Below are 18,101 nucleotides of genomic sequence, written 5' to 3'. Positions count from 1 at the left end.
TCTCTTGCTAATAGATAGTGTTGCCAAACCTCCATGGCACGAACGAGGGCGTATAACTCCTTGTCATATGTAGGGTAGTTAAGTGTAGCTCCACTAAGCTTCTCACTAAAGTACGCCACCGGTATGCCTCCTTGAGTCAAGACAGCTCCGACTCCGACTCCCAATGCATCGCACTCAACCTCAAAAGTTTTGTTAAAGTCAGGAAATGTGAGCAAGGGGGCTTGAGTGAGGTGTTTCTTGAGTTCGGTAAACGCCTTATCTTGTTCCTCTCCCCATCGAAACTCGCTGTTCTTCTTGATCATAGAGGTGACTGGCGCGGCAACCGTACTGAAGTCTCGCACGAACCTCCGGTAAAAGCTTGCTAGGCCGTGGGACGATCGGACTTGAGTGATGCTCGTTGGCGTGGGCCACTCCTCTAGTGCGCGTATCTTCTCTCCATCGACTTTGAGGCCCTGCGAACTCACAACAAAGTCTAAAAAGACCAATTTATTAGCAGCAAACACGCACTTTTTCAAGTTTGCGTAGAGTTGCTCTTCGCGGAGAGTAAACAAGACAGCCTCTAGGTGTTTACATGATCGGTCAAGCTAGAACTATACACTAATATATCGTCAAAATAAACCACTACGAATTTATTGATAAACGATCTCAAAACATGGTTCATAAGACGCATAAAGGTAGAGGGGGCGTTAGAAAGACCGAATGGCATTACAAACCATTCGTACAAACCCTGTTTTGTCTTGAAGGCCGTTTTCCACTCGTCACCCTCCTTCATTCGAACTTGATGGTAGCCGCTCTTCAAGTCGATCTTTGAGAAGACGCTGGCGCCACTTAGTTCGTCGAGCATGTCATTAAGGCGTGGGATCGGGTGTCGATACTTGATGGTGATGTTGTTGACGGCTCGACAGTCAACGCACATCCTCCATGATCCGTCTTTCTTTGGGACTAGGAGCACTGGTACGGTACACGGACTCAAGCTCTCTCGAACATAGCCTTGCGCCATAAGTTCTTTGACTTGTCGCTCAAGCTCCTTCGCCTCTTCGGGGTTGACACGGTAGGCTGGACGGTTGGGAAACTGCACGCCTGGCACGAGATCGATCTGATGCTCGATGCCTCTGATTGGTGGTAGGCCTTCGGGAAATTCCTCGGGGAACACATCAGCGAAACGTTTAAGGACGCCGCGTATGACCTCCGGTAAGGCTTCTAGTGAGCTATCAAGACCTGAAAGCAACGCATCTCAAAATACCATCAAAATCACTTGGGCTGAGTCCTTAAGGGACTTTCTAACATCGCCATACTGAATCAAGAAATTCTTTTTATCGTTCGAGTCTTTAGACAACTTGTCTTGCAATTCATGAACTTGCGTGGGGCTCAAGGGTTTCAAGCAAATACGTTTGTTGTCATGAACGAAAAAGTATTGGTTAGTGTGGCCGCAATGTGTGGTGCGCTTATCAAACTGCCATGGACGCCCCAATAAGAGGTGGCTAGCTTGCATAGGCACTACATCACATAGGACTTGGTCCTTATACAAACCGACACTGAATGGGACTGTGACCTGTTCCTTTACATGGATCACGGTCTTATCATTTAACCATCTCAAGCGGTAAGGACGGGGGTGGGTTGTGGTTTCAAGAAAAAGTTTCTTGACAAGACTGGAACTTGCCACGTTAGTGCAAGAACCTCCGTCTATTATCAAGCCACAAACACGACCACTTACAGTGCATCTCGTGTGGAAGATGTTGTCATGTTGGTTGGCGTCATTAGTGGCTACGCCGGCGTTCAAAATGCGGCGTATCATTAGCAGTTCTCCAACCTCGGGTTCCGCAACAGCTTCTTCCAGCTCAGATTCTCCTCGCACATTCTCTTCGGTGGCCTCATCGTCGGACTCGATCTTGCCAGCCTCGGTCAATATCATTGTCCGTGCGTTCGGACAATCACGAGCGTAATGGCCTCTCCCTTGACACTTGAAACATATAATGTCTCGGCTCCGGACGTCGGTGACGTTGCGTCGCGGATCTTGGCGCTCATTGGTGGCCGGCTCCCTAGGTTTAAATCTCGAGTCCGCACTGGTCACCTTTGGCTTTTCTGGCATTCGGTTTGATGGCGACGCGTTAGGGGTCCAATTCGTAACTCCTTAGAGTTTGGCCATGAGGTGCAGAGGCGCTCTTCTTCTTGATTTGAGTCTCAATTTGCACCGAGAGATGCAACAACTCTTCAAAGGTTTGATAGGGTTGGCGCTCGACTTTGCGCGCGATGCGCTCTTGCAGTCCATCCAAGAACTGAGCCATGAGTGACTCTTCAGAGTCATCGACTTGCAAACGGTTGCGCAAGTGTTCAAACTCTTCGTAATATTCCTCCACATTTCGTGCGTCTTGCGTGAGTCGCCGAAACTTCTTCTGGAGCTCGCGGTGGTAGTATGGAGGCACGTAGTGCCTTCGCATCTCCGCTTTCAAGACATCCCAAACGGTGATAGGTCGGTCACGGTTGCGTCGTTGCTCAGCTTCGAGTCGATCCCTCCAGGTAAGGGCGTGATCAGTGAATTGTGCCACAGCGTATTGGACCTTTCGCAGCTCCGGATAGGCGTGACATGAGTATAAGTGATTCATATGGCTCTCCCATTCAAGATAGGCCTCGGGGTCTGACATGCCCGCGAACGTGGGTGGAATCATCTTGTGGTTCGGCTCGTGACGTCTTGGAGCTTCGTCGTCTTGATCTTCATAGCGGTGTCGCTGTCTAGGCCTCGGTTCAAAGTCCTCATCGGACTGATCGCTCGCTGGCTCTTGTCATGGTCGTCTAACGGGCAACGGGTCTTCGCGGGGAGGATTCATAAGTTCAATCCTCGTGAGATGGTCAGCAAGTTGCTCTAGACCGGTACGTAATGCGGCGAGGGTGACACCAATCTCTGGAGGCGCTGGTGGAACTTCTTCGGCCATCGTACGGACTGGTCGTTGGTGACGTGGTGCGGCTTCGCGGTGTAAATTTGAATTTAAACCTCGCAAAAAGAATAACACACGTGAGTCTCACTCGTTCAAGAGGACCACACAAAGATTTGTTTCACCAACAATGATTGAAGACAGCTATGACACATTCAAACCTATGACTAAAAAAAATAAAGAAAAAGTAAAAGTAAAAGTGCTACACGACAAGAAATGCTTTATGTCTAAGACCGAAAACACAAAAATAAAACGCAAGATTAGCTTTAAGGATCTAAAAGTGAACTCACAAGAACACAAAGGAACAGAGATATGAACACGAAGAACAAATACGAAAGCTAACAACCTAAGCGAACGATTGGCAATCCTAAGCATGCACCAAATTAAACCAAAAGAACAAACGAGTCCTATGGATCTAAAAGATGCAACCTTTACTACCAATAAACTCAAGATCGAAGCTTTAAACGAAAAGTAAGAGTTCTGGAAAGAAACAACCTCGTAGGAGCTTTGAAGCTCTGATACCAAGCTGATGTGACCCGGAGACGCGGTCGCGACTTGGATACGGTACGGTCACGGCTTGAGCTCTCGGTCAACTTTCAAACGGCAGAACTTTCCTCGGCAAAAGTTCTGGGCTTCGGATCTAGGAGTGAATCAAACGAGGGAAACGGAGTTTGAAGGGATTCAAATAAGCCGTTTGGGTGATTCGTCGAGAAGCCACGAACGGATCGATCGGATGGTACGGATGCGAAATGAGCGAATGATCGGTTGCAGTGGAAACGATGGTGGGGACGAGTTGAGGTGATTTAGTGGAGAACTCGAGAGCTTATGACAGAGGACTCGAGGTTGCGAAGGGGAAAGATGGAAGCGAAGCGAGGGGGAAATACGAATGGATCGAGAGACGATACAAGAGGTTTGGCTCTCCTCTTGATATGTTCTCTAACAAGGTCGAACCCGGTTCGAGGCTTGTTAGGGTTTTCTCAAGGTTCAATCCCAGATTGAAGAAAGAGAAGAGTGAGACAAGTTTCAAGAATCTATCTTGAAGAAAAGTTTTATTTTCATACAAGTCTAAGGAGGAACAAGAGCTTAAGGAGAGTTTAAATAGCTAGGTCTAGATAGGAGCTTAAGGACACGCGGATTCATCTTGATCCGCACATCGTCCTTTTGACGTGTCCCCTTTACAAAGAGAACACATCACCACCTTTTGACTAACACGCTTAGCCACAAACACTCTCCAACGTTTACAAACATAAGGATCAAAAGAGAATATTCTCAAGTTCAAAATTAAACCAAAAATAAGAGGGAAAGAGAGATAACCGCCTTGGCCTTGCGCGTGAAGCAACTTAGCCTTTAGGCGTTTTGCGTTTAGCTCCATGCCTCGTTAAAACCTTCTCCGGTAAACCCATTGGGACAAACCCGGAGTGAGGGAAAAGAGTACACTTCCTTGCTTAACGACTTAACCGTCTTCACTCTTGGGTAAGAGTGAAGACTAAGCGGACCGAGCCTTCGGAGTCTTCATGGGGTGGCTGGCGTTGGACGAATGTTCGGACAAATAGGTTGAGCCGCTGCTTGGCCACCTTTACTGAGCTCTTGGAACGTGTGGTGGTTCCGGAAAGGATTGTTGGAGCCTTGGCCGCGTTTGAAGAGGTTGCCCTGGTCGCGTCTTGGTCAGGCGTCTCGGTCGCGTCCGGCATGTCTTGGTTTTCTTGGCCGAGGTCGCGTCCTGCGATCACATCATAGGGTTTCGTATCACTAAAATAAAAATTGAAGCTTGAAAATTGAAGCTTTACAATTGTTAGTAACGACACCATAACCAAATTTTTTATTGTTTTTTACCAATTTTTTATTTTATTTATTGTTCTTTCTTTTTTATTACCAATTGAAGCTTTACCATTGTTAGCGGTTAACGATCTCGTACCATTCTCCCTTATCACTTCTAACTATGTACAAATATCGAGTACCTTCTTACCGCTAATCTTATGGACGAGCTAATCTTATGAGTACTGTATCTTTTTTTAGTATTTTGACGAGCTAGTGAAGGGACTTAATCTTATGGTGCATCGCTCTATCAACAATGTGTTTTGAATGGTTAATTGAAAAGGTGTAAGTCATTTTTAACAAGAGTTGTACAAAATATTCGTTTTGTAGAGAAAACTAAACCGTTCAAAACTTCAAATTTCTTCATGTAGGAGAATCACACACTGACACTTCCCCGATTTCTCTGTTTCCCTATGCTGCTTTCGTAGGTGGAGACATGTTACTGACAAGGGAACCCGTAACAACGATCACAAATATCTGCACCACCGCTCCTGCATTCGACACAAGAAAACATAATATTTATAACCCGCAAATGTGTAACTCAAGTCGTATGAGGATGTACTTAGAAGAAGAACTGAGTAGAATTATTTGAGTGTTTTACCTAATTGAGCACAAATGAACCCTACGAGCTCAAGCTTCGCTGTTGTTCCCGAGCTATCCCGTTCCTACATCATTTAACGAGAGTCAGGTGATAGCATCAATGCACAAGCTAAATTTCATCTTTTGTGATACCATTACTACCACAATCACCCTAGCCCACAGCTAGGTATGCTTTGGATCATTATCGGATCTATAACATGTAGTTCTAACTAAGCAAAGCTTATCAGCTAATTGAATCATGAGGTATAAGAGTGAAAGTTTGTTCGGACTCAGTTCATTTACCTCCATTGTTAATCTGCTCCTAACAGCACAAAACACGGAAAGAACCATAACAATGGTAGATGCAGCCGTATAGAGCCTCAAAAGGTTTACTCTGCTGCGTCTGCAACCTTATTCAACAGAGACAACAAACATATATAAAGAGACCAAAACAAAAAGGACGCATTTTGTTATGCATAATCGGCAGAACAACAAAGAAGAGAAGGTTAAAACCTAATTCTCCTATCAATGAAGACACAAAGCCAGCAGCAGCAGCTGCAATAGCAAGGGTGTTCATCTCATCTTTTTTCGTTGTTGTCAGAAACGCACACGATAGTCCGATTAAATAAATCACAGCCTGCAAAAGCCAAAACCTGAAAGATTTGAGCTAAAAGAGATACAACTCAAACATAATATCCAGCAATTTTAACTAATGCTACAACAACTTCAAGAACACTACAATCTCAATGACATCAAAACTAAAAACTATGAATTTGCTAGACACTAAACTAAAAGATTTGGTTAATCATGAGGTAAAGCTAGTAAAAGTCACAATGTAATATGAGATTTGAGCTAATTGCAATTTGTTCAACTCCCTCAATTGTGAGAACCTGATCATATGAACTACAATTGTAACAACGCATCACAAAATCGAATCCTAGACCAAAATCAATCCAAATTAAAGAGTACCTGAACAAAGATCAAAGGACGGAGACGAGCTTTTTCTTTAGTGACCTTCGTGTAACCTAAAACAAAACAGAAACATACCGATCAAGACAAAATCGAGGAAAAAAAAATGATCTGGAGACAGAGGAGACTTGGGATTTTTGTAAACTCACGAGAGTCAACGACCATGCGGTATGAGAAATCGGATCCATCGGTACCACTGGGTCTTCCCGCCGTCGGCTTCCTCTGCTGCATCTTCTCCGGCGAAATTGGGTAAGGTAAGTTTGGCGTCGATCGCAGATCGAAAGAGTGAGGTTAGAGGGTTACGTCGACCAAGTTTTATTAGATTTTTTTGTTTGTTTTGGATTTGGATTGAACATTTGAACCGAACTGAACCGTACCAAATTCAAACTAAACCGAGCTAATTAGGAAGCTAACCCAAATTATTATATTTGCGTTAAGAGTTTAATGAGATAATTCTACTCCAAGATAACAACTGAATGCTTCAAGAAAAAAAAAAACACTAATATCCTCTTCTAAATCAAATTATTTTAGTGAGATAATATACAATTATTTTTTTAACAAATTTGATTTAGCATACGTTAAAAAGAAAGTGTTTATAACTAAGTGGTTCACGATCTTTTTTTGTTTTCGTTCATTCATTCCAAAATAAGGAAAAATTTAGTTCATGAATTAGTCAATAGTACACAATACTAGGGAGGTACCCGCGCCTAAAACCCGGTATTAAAATTTTAATAACAACTGTTATGTTATTTTATGATATATTACTTTTCTAAACTAAATATAGTGTTTTATATTTTGAAAAAGTTTATAATGTTTTATTGGATTGTAAAGATGTTTTTGTATTTGTATATATAGTAAAAGATTTATTTCACTAAAGGAAAATAATATTCTAAATGTGAATTATTAATTGAGTCTTTTAAATAAACTACTGTAGTAAACAGATATTGAGATTCAATAAGTAATTCCAAATTTTGTAAGAGCGTAAGCAATTTCCAATAGTTCTATATTATAATATATTATCTCAATTACAAAATAAAGTTTAGAGTAACGAAAAGTTGGATTTAAGTAGCGGTTAATACAAAAACTAAAATTTAGAGTCATTCAAAAAGAAAAAAATAGACAGCCAACACCCCATTCTTTACATTTGAGTTGCTGAGCTTTAACCTTGTTGGTTCATCACATGTTTTATATAATAACGCCCAGCAAATTCAGTCCTGCAAATATATAAATTGTTTGAAGAAATTTGACTTTAACATCATACAGAACTTGATTTCATATACATAATTACATCTTACATAGCCTGGTGATGCTCGAGTCCTTCGAACTCTGGTTTTATGAAGATCTTCGAAGAGTCCAAGGTATTTTCAAGACATGGTGAACCTATGGACATTTAGAATTTTAGGTAATTTTATTGATTACCTTATGATGATTATATCAGATATCAGATAAAACTTATGTTACATACCTTCATATTCTCCAACCCTCATAAACCGCATTACACAGAACACAGGTTCGGATTTGTATATGAAATGGCACCCGCTTGATTGCCATATGGTCCTGAATTGAGAAGCGTGGTTGTCTTTGAGACGACACTTCAAAGTCTCACACCTAGGAGTGTCAATCGGGCTGGCCCGGCCCTGCCCGGCCTGAAACCCGTAAAGCCCGCATATGTTTGAGCTCGGTCTGGCCCAGCCCGAAATATTTTCGAGCCTATATTTCAAAGCCCGAGCCCGGCCCTAACAGGGCTACAGGGCTTTTCGGGCTTTTTCGGGCTTATCTTATCGATCAAAAATTCAAACTTATAAGCCTTAAAAAGCAGTGTTTGAAGGTGTACTATAAAACAAATCAATCAAAAATTTAATAATTCATCTGTATTCACTACAACCAACTTAATTTAATAGAAAATGTTTAAAACTAAATAAAATTTTGATACCTAAACCAAATAAACCAATATATAATTCATATAAAATATCATTAATAAAATTTTTAAAGTATAAAATATGGTTATTGAGTAAATATGAAAACTAGAATTAGAGTTTAAAGCTTTATTTACAATAAATTAATAATCAAATATTGCAATCAAACAAAAATATTAACAAAAAGGTAAAAATATATTTGTTAAAGGGCTTTTCGGGCTGGCCCGAGCCCGGTCGGGCTAAGCCCGAAAAACCCTATAGCCCAAACGGGCTGAGCCTGAAAGGTCCGATTTTTTTCTGGACATATATATTTAAGCCCGAGCCCAGTGTTTTCAGGGCCGGGCCGGACCTGCTCACGGGCTTTGGCCCTAATTGACATACCTACTCACACCTACATGTTTATCAACTCAGTACCTACATGTTTATCAACTCGGTTAAAATATTGACAGAAACAACTTTAAAATGTAACAGTCATAAAGGCAAAGTAAATATCTTTTACCTGCCATTCAACAATATGAGAACAACTTCATTAATATCAATGAAACTCGCAGGCCTTCTTCTATCTTCCATATCCATTATACACGCACAAACATCTAATTTGGGAAAATAGAGAATATAGGTTTTCAAAGTGTTGCTAATCTATTATTGGTAAAGTGTTAGTCTTTCTTTTTTACGTGAAGGACCAATACACAAAGTTTCATAAATCCTAAAAGAATCTAGTTTTTCGAACACAAAGATACCAATTAACTATGTAGACGGATTGTTCCAAACTAATATAATTAATTAAAGAAATTCTTACCGAAAGTGATGGGATGATCTATTCTTCCATGTTTTATGTCATCCAAATCCTCGAACCGAAAGTAATTCTTAGGACTCAATGATTCGAGCAGCGTCATTGTGGTTTGAACCGTAAATTTAATCTGATAGGGGTGATGAGTATTCCTATCCTCCAGGGTTGGATTGATCACTTTGAAATTTCTAATATTGTACCACTCACCATCGTATATATATATTTCGGGAGGTTAGCGAGTGTATTGGTTAAATAAGGAGCTTCAATTGTGTCACCGTTCACAGTTTAACAAAAATTTTGTAAGAAGTCTTATATACAATAACTGTTAGAACTCGAAATTTAAGTAAAAATCATTCATATAATGACTCTAACCTTTTGATCCACAAGGAGCAGAACTCGTTTTTTAAAGAACTCTCTGACTGTCCAAGAGTGTAAGACTTTGACGTTGATACACCAATTAGTTCTTCCGCGAAGAAGATCAGCAATATAATCGAATTTCATGATGTTCTCAAATTAGGTTTTGCTTGATTCTTTTCTGTTATCGAAAACAAAAAGGAGATTTTTGATTTGTAAGAATACAAAGAGTCACGACTAAACGTTGCGTCTCAATCTTTTTAGTTTCTCACTTTAGTCTGATTATTTTAAACTATAATATTATATAAATATTTTAGTTAAAAGTAAATAATTATATAACACGATTTAGTAAATCAAAATTACCAAATAAAACATGTTTATATAACATTTTTTAAAGAATAAAACATGGTATTATTTTAAATTTACCAATAATTATATAACACAATTATATAAAACATGAAATACCCGTAAATCGAATCCATGGATATCTACGATCATAATAGTCCTGAAAACATGGAAATCCAAGTTTAGACAAAACTATTATTTATTATAAATTATAATTCAATTATAAAAGGAAAATACAATAGTGATAAGAATTATAATTATAAGAAATAATACATGATATTATTTAGTATGAAATTCGTGTATCGTTTAATCTGCTCCACAATACCTAGATCAAATAATTATTATTATTATATTATTATATATGAAACAACCATAGAAACAGGTAAATACAATTTATCTGTAGATCTGTAGATCAGTCCTAAACACATTATCGGAACACCAATATAAATTTGAGATCATGACAAAAGAAACTAATGTAAAACATCATCCAAAATAGAAAATATAATACCTTTTTTAAAAGGTGAACCAACAATAACCAAAGCTTGGTGAGTTTCGAATCTTGCTTCCCAAGAAAACACAACACGAACAGGAAAACACATTTTAAATTAGGTGAATAATACAAAACAGTAAGTTTTGAAATTTTGCTTTCCAAGTAACAGCTACACGAACAAGAAAATAAAAGTGAATCATAAGAAACAGCAAAATCAGAATACAAATTGGAAATTGAGAATATGAAAGAATCTATAAAACTCAACAAAAAAAAAAAGAACGATATTATACCTTGATTAGAAGATGAACCAACAACAACCAAAGCTTTATGAAAGGGATCAGTCGATGTATCATTAAAAACAGCAAGATCGGAATACAAATAAAAATTTGAGAACATGATAAAAGAATTATTAAAATTCAAGAGAAGAATGCTTTTTTTTCGGGTTATGGTGAAAGCATACGATATCATTGTATTTATAGTTGTAAAGGACCTATCTTTTTTAGGTTTTCTAGGCTTTTAGGGTTTACAGTAAGGAGGTGTTTTCTCATCGGGCCTTTTTCATGCAGACACCCATAAATTTTATATTTACGTCGGTCTTTAAACAATCTAATCTAAGCCCATTAATTACCCAAAAATAGTTTTATGCGTGTTATATTATGGTCATGTATCCTTTGATTAAACGTCAAAGAGATTTTATTCATAAAATTTAGGGATTAATTTAGCAAATTCTAGTTTTGCAATTAACTTTTTATGCAATTAGATTATTTCTAAACCGATTTTTGATTTATTTTTAATGCGAAAATAGGTAATTTTATGTCTAGGGGCAAAATATTTCAACGTCAAGGGCAATTTCATTAATGGTATAATGGTAAAATTTTGCTGAGATTGAATGTGGGACGTTTTCACTTCTCGTTTAATATAATTGATGGATCGTAATTTGGATGTTACATTAACAATACTACAAAGTCCATATCTGAAAAGATATCCTCTTGTATATTTTTCATTTGTTTTGGACGCTTTAATTGTAATAAACATGAAATAAATCGTATTAAATAGTATTCTTTTATAGATAAAATTCCAACTTTAGAAGAAAAACAATGATTTTGATTCGTCACTTCAATATCAAAGGAGGACCTTTTTGTTAATTAATTTTTATATTTATTTTTAAAAAATCATAGAGTTGCGTCTGTTCATTGTAGAGTTGTGTCTTATACAATAAAATATCTATATAATATATTTCTTTAAAAAAATTATATGATTGCGTCTGTTTATTGTAGAGTTGTGTCTTTTACAATAAAAAATTCGATAAGATAATAAAATAATAATTTTTTGAAGAATTATGGTAAAGAACTACAACTAAAAAAATCGTTATGGAAAAGTGATCCTAACTGAGAATATTTAACTAATGGTTATAATGAGTAAATATAATTTTTTATTAAATAATTATAATTAAAGATATATTTTAATCGTGAGTGAAACTGTATCAACAAAAGTGCTTCTTGAAATTAGTTGATATAGTTTACACTAGGACTAGTTTGGTTACTTTGATTCTGCTTCTTGATATAGATCTCATGTGCTATTTTTTTGAATTGTTGGTCTTTTTATAAGCTGGAGTTATGCATTTTGCTTCTTGTTGGTTTCTTGATTTGGAACATTAGAGAGACTAATATAGAACAGTTAAAGGTAGAGTCTTTATCCTTGTATCTTCATGTAGCTCCTAGAGGGTCTTTAGGGCATCTCTTTCTCTGTTGTTGGAACACAAGAGAGACCATTTTTGAACAGTTAAAGGCAGAAACTTTATCATTGTATCTTAATGTAGCTCTTGAATGATCTTTTGGGCATCTGTTACAGATAGATGGTATCAGCATCTCTGTTCTGTTGCAGAGATGTTTATGTTGTAAAGTAATTTGAGCCATAGCAGCTTGCTTTCTCTGCCGCACTTGGTATTACCTTGGGTGTAATTCCCATATGTGGTAGGTGTCTCTCACCATTTTCTGTTTCCTAAGCTTACTGCTTTTTGATTTGAGATTGCAATGTATTCTTCTTATTTGAGGGTGCTTTTTGCTATGAAAACAGGTGTTCCTGTTCTCCTATGTGGAGTAGTTTTTGCGGTGCTCGGATCTTCTTGTCATGCTCCTACCGTAATGTTGGCTAATATCATTGCCACTCCAGCAGAACTCGCGTAAACCTTTATGCTATGCATATCCTTTTAATCTCTTGTAATTTACCACTTTTACTGAAAAATGATGCATCAGTTTTGTCCCTGACTTGGATTTTGGTTTTCCTTTTCATGTGTTTCTTATTGAAGTCTTGTGGTGCCTTTTCTAAGACTTGGTGAAAAAGTCATTGGTGGACCTCATTTTCCTTTGACACCAGATGCTCTAGGGAAGGTTTTCACTGGTCAAGCCTCTCAGGAAGTCTTTTTTAGCATTGGTAATGCGGTAAGTAGCTAAAATTGTGAAACCGCTTGGTCCATTCCCTAGCATAGTCATTTGTGATCTTATCCTCAGTACTTGCAAGTCTGATTGCCAATGTTGTCATATCTGAAAGATACGTTGTTTATTTAACTCCTATGGTACTTAGTGGTATTGCAGTTACTAGGGTGGGTCGTAGCAACTCCATTTTTCTTCATTTCGCTATACGTTGTGTTGCTGCCATGTTTTAAAATACTGGTCCGCAAGTTTGGCGCCGCTTCTTCAACCCCAAAGCTACCTACAAGTATGGAGACAGAGCTGAACCCAAAGCCAAGAGATGCTTAAATTCAACAAGAGTTAGAAACCTCACTGTTGTTTCTATCAACACGAAGCCCTTAAATTGTAACATCAAGCTGCGTAGACTAATGTATAGAGTATACACACTTGCATTATCAAATCCTCACACTCTTGTTTGTAAACTCTTTTGGAAATGTCAGTAACCAAAATTATTGGTGGTTACATGTAAACGTCTAAACTCGACAGTCCACACATAAGCATGAAGTCCATACTGTATGGCTTTGTTCTTGTATTAGGGTCGTCTTTAATCTCATAATGAATAGTATGCTAGTGTTTCTGCTAGAGGTGATCAATTTATCCCAACCCAAACTAAAGTAAAGTCCATGCGCAAACCGTTCAGTTGAACTTTTCATGAAATCGAGTCGGACCAATAAACTGCTCTACATAATCTCCTCTTAAACATAAGAGTTCTAAGCGAGATTTTTTTTTTTTTTAATTTTATATACATTTAAATGGAAATATGCTAGAATCATATCAAGATTCACATTTTCTTCTCCACTTCTTAATTTCCATCCAAATTTCATGGGATTCATCTTATAGATGGGATTTAACAGCCCACAATATTTGGTTTATTAATTTCCAAGTTGTGTCTAATATTTTGGTCTCATATATGGTTTTATATACTCTGTCTGCGTGTGAGGATCAAACGGTTGTCAAAACAAATATCAAAGTTATTACAACAATAAAATATGATAGGAATGGGTTCTACAATTCAGCTTTTCCCAAAGGAATCATTTTTTTCTTCCCGAATCTGTCTCAAGCCTAAGTTGCCATGGAATGAAAGTCGCACACGTTTCTTTCTTCAATGCCAAGAGTCCAAAGACTCTTTCCTTTTTCTTTGCCTTCGGAATCATAAAATTGTGGGATCAATGGGTTTATTAAAACCCCAGCGGCCCACTTGGACGTTAAGTTAGCCCCTTTTTGTTTGTCTTAACCGACTAAATATATACATTAGGTCTCTTTAATTAGCATATATATATATAGCTACGATTCTCCAGGTCTCTTTTTTTTTTTTTTTTTTTTCTCAACATCAACTATTCATTTACCAAGATCTTACAAGCAAATCATAGATACAATACATTCACCTCTAAAAGATTTGGACCAAAATAAATGCAATGGTTGATCAAGTACAACCCTGGAACACTAGCGGATCCAACGCTACCCAATCGAGAGCCATTGCATTTTTTAAACCACAACGAGATAGACAACACACCACAATTCGGAAGTGAAGTCATCCCTTAAACCACCTAAATTAACCTAATGACTCGAAAACAATTACTAACACAAAGAAGGCCAATAACTACTACTGAAAAAAGATCAAAAACCAGCTATGAGAACCTCTGGATCGACATGTAGAACTTATCCCAATAGCTTCAACACCCAAAGGCGCATCATCAGAAGAGCTTGGCCTCTTCGGCTTTCATTGTTCCAGTCTTAAACCTAAAAACGGACATTTTGTCCGACTGAACCAACCAAGAGTTGCGAGACAAAACCGACGACAAGATGCATCTCCAATCTACCCAATTAATAACTAGAATGCTAAGCTTTTTCAGATTAAAATTGGGAACACAGAATAGCATATCATCACCTCACAGTGCAAGATTGAGGAGCTACATCACTTTCGTCGGTTTACAGAACACACACCTTGGTCGGACTGAAATAAACAAAACCGCTCTTTACAATACTCCGCCGTGGCTGGAATGAGAGGAATGATTTGAATAAGAACCCAAATCCGGACGCAGAAGCTCGTCGAAGAGAAGCTTCATCTCTCAATGCTCACCGAAGCCAACAAACCACCAGAGACAGAACCGCCGGAACCAGGAAGCAACATCGTCAACCCAGATTCGCCAGATCTGGCCACAGATTCGACGCTGTCCTCCAACGTCGCACCAGAACCCTCACCAATAGCCACCACCCGATGGAAACTTCGCTTCACTCGCCGCGCTATCTCCGGAACCACCACCATCGAGAGGCACCCAACCGCCGACGAAAGAAAGACAAGGAGACGGAGAAAACAGAAAAGAAGCTACAAAAAAACTAAAGGACGGAGCTCTCTCCGGCGCCGGAAGGGCGACCAGAGAGGCGGAGCGAAACAAGAACCGGCGACTCTCCCTTTTTCTTTCTCTGGCGGCTAGGTTTTTTTTTTGAATATGGTGTGTTTGCTATTTTAATTTAATTTCGATTCTCTAGGTCTTTCATTAACTGGTTTCTCTAGGTCTTTTATTAACTGGTTCCTCTAGGTTTTACTTGATATATTAGTTTCAGCATATCTCTTTCTTCGTTAGATAGGTAATCATGAGTTCATCCTCTGCCTTATCGAGTAATCTCATCCTGCAGATACTGTCGAGATTGCCTCTAAAGTCAGTTGCGAGGTTTCGTTGCGTGTCGAAGCACTGGGCATCAATGTTAGGTAGTCCATCTTTCAAGAAGCTGTTCCTGACCAATTCCTTGTCTAAGCCGCGCCTCTTATTCGCCGTCGCAGAAAACGGCAACGACGAGGACGATATGGGCATCAATGTGTGGAGGTTCTTCTCGTTGCCTCAGTTTCAGAATTCATATGAGAAATCGTCGTCAGATACTGTAGCAGCCGCCGAATATCATGTGAAGTTCTCTCCAGACAATTTAACGATCAATCATTATACTAACCTAAAATATTTTTCATGTGGCTACGCCTCTGGTTTGATCTATTTCCATGGTTGCCGATACCAAGGTAGACCTGTGATATATAACCCCAACACAGGAGGGCATACAATCTTACCTCAACGGTATAGCTACAGAAAGGCGTATAGCTTTTTCGGGTTTGATCCGGTTGGCAAGAAATACAAGGCATTGTTTATGGCTTACCCATGTGGTCCTGGTCATCATAGAATTCTTACACTTAGAGATGGAGATATGAGGTGGAGAAAGATAAAGTGTCCCTTACGACATGATATTAAGAGTGATGGGGTATGCATCGATGGGGTTTTGTATTACTTAGGTGGTGACTTGTCTGGTTATAGTCACGTGAACAAATCTCATAATGTTCCGACTGATTATGTGATAGTTTGTCTTGATGTTCGGTCTGAAAGATTCACCTTTATTTACGTTGAAAGGATATGTCGGTTGATAAACTACAAGGGAAAATTAGCTGTGATTTACTGGGAGGATGATGTCGACATTCATGAGCTTCTTCATTTCGAGGATGATGTGTACACTTATTATGAGGGTAAAGTCGACGTTGGTCTCACTAATGAGTTGCATTTGTGGGTTTTAGAGGATGTAGAGAAACATGAATGGTCGAAACATGCCTACACTTGGACCGATGATAAATTCTTCCGTCACCAAGTTTCCTTCGCTGGATCGACCGCTTCCGGTGAAATAATTTTCTCGATGCGCAAGTATACATGTGGACAACCGTTTTATGTCTTCTACTTCAATCCCGAGAGGAACACTCTCCGACGTGTTGAAATCCAAGGTTTTGGTGAAGGGTTTAAGAAACCTTGTAGCGTCCGCACCTTTGTAAACCACGTTGAGGATCCTAATGTTAACGATTTAGAACTGCTCAAGTCATTCCCTGCTCCGTTTGGGGATACAGATAGTTCAGGCACAGATACAGATAACTCAGACAGAGAAGGGATAATTAAAAGGCCAAGACGTAGATCTATAAAGAAAAAGGTGTAAGCGATGAGCATGTCATTTTGTCAACCTTAATTATCTATTCGTTTATGCTCTTTTGTTTTGTACGTTTTTACTTTTACTATTTTAATAAATCAAGTTTAATCCTTGAACTAATGATTAGTCTCATTTCTTATAATAAGATAAATTATATTTTCAGTTCCATACTCTGAGAATATAAAAAAAACCTCTGTAACAGAGGATTTGGTACGCTGTGTGTGATCAAACCAAGATTTTATTGATCTTTAATTGTTCTTTACTCGATTTAACATGAATTGAAGGGTTTTGGTTTTTACAGTCAGTCAAAAGATTGGACTGAGTTTCTACTACAAATTAGGAATTTTGTTAATGAATATCCCACTTTACATGCCTTTCTGTTGCACATTCCTTCTTCATCTTTATATAAACAGATGCTATCTTTAGTTAAAGCTTCCAATTGTTTTTCCACCAAAAAAAGGATTGCTACTCCATTAATTGTTTCCTTTGGTGAAATGCTTATCGGCTTTGTCCCTGACACTTCTGGTGTATCTTTAGCTGAATCCACTGGTTTTCTCAAAGCCCCTGGTGGTAGATAACACAATAAAAGACAACATTATATTTAAATTGGAAAACACTTGTGGGCTGTGGCTAGCTAGGTGTATCAACAAAAAATTTAAATTGTGTGTTTTACAAAAAGTTGCGATTGTTCATTGTAGATAATGGTTCTTTTATTAAGTTGCAACTGTTCATTGTAGAGTTGTGTTTATTCAAATATTCGTATCTTTTGAAATCTATATATATTTGTCAGTTTGAACTGTTTTCAATTTTTTCTATCACACAAGATAATATAAAACTTTAATCTCAACGGTTTTTACAGTAGTCTAAATTATTTTTTAGCATTCATTCTTTTAAAAGTAATGAAATTCCTCCAATTGTGAGTTAATAAAAGATTTTTGGAATGATGAATCTAATTTAAAAATTTTAGTTAATTTTAAATATAAAAAATTAATAAAAATACCAAGAGTTTTTTTTTCGTGAGTTTTGGAAATTGACTTTTCAATATGGTAATAAAAATGTCTTTTATTTAAAAGCACTTTATATGGGTTATTAAGTATAAATATAATTAAGTGCAGACACAACAGTTGCATTTTTTTGTATTACCTTTTTGTAAAAATTTTGTTTTTTTTTTGCCTTTTTTTTAAAAGAAAATTCAAACGGTCGTATTTGTTCATTGTAGAATTATGTCTTTTCATTATATTTTATTTATATTTTTTCAACACAACTTTTTCGTTCTAATAAGTATGTCTATTTAAATAGTTATGTTTTTTGAACTCTCTTTATATTTGTCTCTTCATTAGTAACTAACAAATTCATTGAAATTTTTTTTTCATTTTATGTTGAATCTAAATAATTAAATATTATTATCTAATATTCAACGTTATTCTATAATCTAACTAAAATTTTAGAAGTGATTGTAGCAATAGAGAAATTCAATACAACTTAATATAG

The 18,101-nt window shown here is 37.8% G+C and overlaps 2 protein-coding genes and 2 pseudogenes across 3 annotated transcripts; 2 read left to right on the top strand and 2 right to left on the bottom strand.

Moving 5' to 3' along the window:
- Nucleotides 1–415: 415 nt before the first annotated feature.
- On the bottom strand, nucleotides 416–2,642 carry LOC147948898 (uncharacterized). Its single transcript, XM_087469130.1, has 4 exons — nucleotides 2,246–2,642; nucleotides 1,531–2,130; nucleotides 714–1,218; nucleotides 416–452 (listed from the first exon to the last, which is right to left on the bottom strand). Exons 1-4 carry the CDS (start codon nucleotides 2,640–2,642, stop codon nucleotides 416–418), a joined length of 1,539 nt encoding a protein of 512 aa, XP_087325256.1.
- Nucleotides 2,643–4,993: 2,351 nt separating this feature from the next.
- Nucleotides 4,994–6,852, bottom strand: LOC104726260 (uncharacterized). Its single transcript, XM_010445083.3, has 6 exons — nucleotides 6,443–6,852; nucleotides 6,294–6,349; nucleotides 5,838–5,961; nucleotides 5,628–5,734; nucleotides 5,347–5,410; nucleotides 4,994–5,236 (listed from the first exon to the last, which is right to left on the bottom strand). Exons 1-6 carry the CDS (start codon nucleotides 6,522–6,524, stop codon nucleotides 5,157–5,159), a joined length of 513 nt encoding a protein of 170 aa, XP_010443385.1. The 5' UTR covers nucleotides 6,525–6,852; the 3' UTR covers nucleotides 4,994–5,156.
- Nucleotides 6,853–9,833: 2,981 nt separating this feature from the next.
- On the top strand, nucleotides 9,834–13,046 carry LOC104752802 (uncharacterized; annotated as a pseudogene). The gene is made up of 5 exons (XR_015568460.1): nucleotides 9,834–9,878; nucleotides 12,101–12,161; nucleotides 12,265–12,370; nucleotides 12,497–12,629; nucleotides 12,783–13,046. The product of XR_015568460.1 is annotated as an uncharacterized LOC104752802 (transcript).
- Nucleotides 13,047–15,254: 2,208 nt separating this feature from the next.
- On the top strand, nucleotides 15,255–16,619 carry LOC104752798 (F-box protein At2g16450 pseudogene; annotated as a pseudogene).
- Nucleotides 16,620–18,101: the final 1,482 nt, after the last annotated feature.

This window comes from Camelina sativa, chromosome 2 (genome assembly GCF_030686135.1).
Source record: "Camelina sativa cultivar CO46 ecotype springtype chromosome 2, ASM3068613v1".
Lineage (NCBI taxonomy): Eukaryota > Viridiplantae > Streptophyta > Magnoliopsida > Brassicales > Brassicaceae > Camelina > Camelina sativa.
This window is presented reverse-complemented; position numbering and strand designations above follow the sequence as displayed.

What these genes read in the sequence shown, in the direction of transcription:
- LOC147948898 (XM_087469130.1), bottom strand. Translation starts at nt 2,642, where the DNA reads ATGTCAGACCCCGAGGCCTATCTTGAATGGGAGAGCCATATGAATCAC. An exon ending in CACAGTCCCATTCAGTGTCG is followed by an intron (nt 1,219 to 1,530) that starts GTTTGTATAAGG and finishes CGTTGCTTTCAG; the next exon opens with GTCTTGATAGCTCACTAGAA. An exon ending in AAACAGGGTTTGTACGAATG is followed by an intron (nt 453 to 713) that starts GTTTGTAATGCC and finishes GTGAGTTCGCAG; the next exon opens with GGCCTCAAAGTCGATGGAGA.
- LOC104726260 (XM_010445083.3), bottom strand. Translation starts at nt 6,524, where the DNA reads ATGCAGCAGAGGAAGCCGACGGCGGGAAGACCCAGTGGTACCGATGGA. An exon ending in TTCATTGATAGGAGAATTAG is followed by an intron (nt 5,735 to 5,837) that starts GTTTTAACCTTC and finishes CTGTTGAATAAG; the next exon opens with GTTGCAGACGCAGCAGAGTA. An exon ending in GGAGCAGATTAACAATGGAG is followed by an intron (nt 5,411 to 5,627) that starts GTAAATGAACTG and finishes TAAATGATGTAG; the next exon opens with GAACGGGATAGCTCGGGAAC.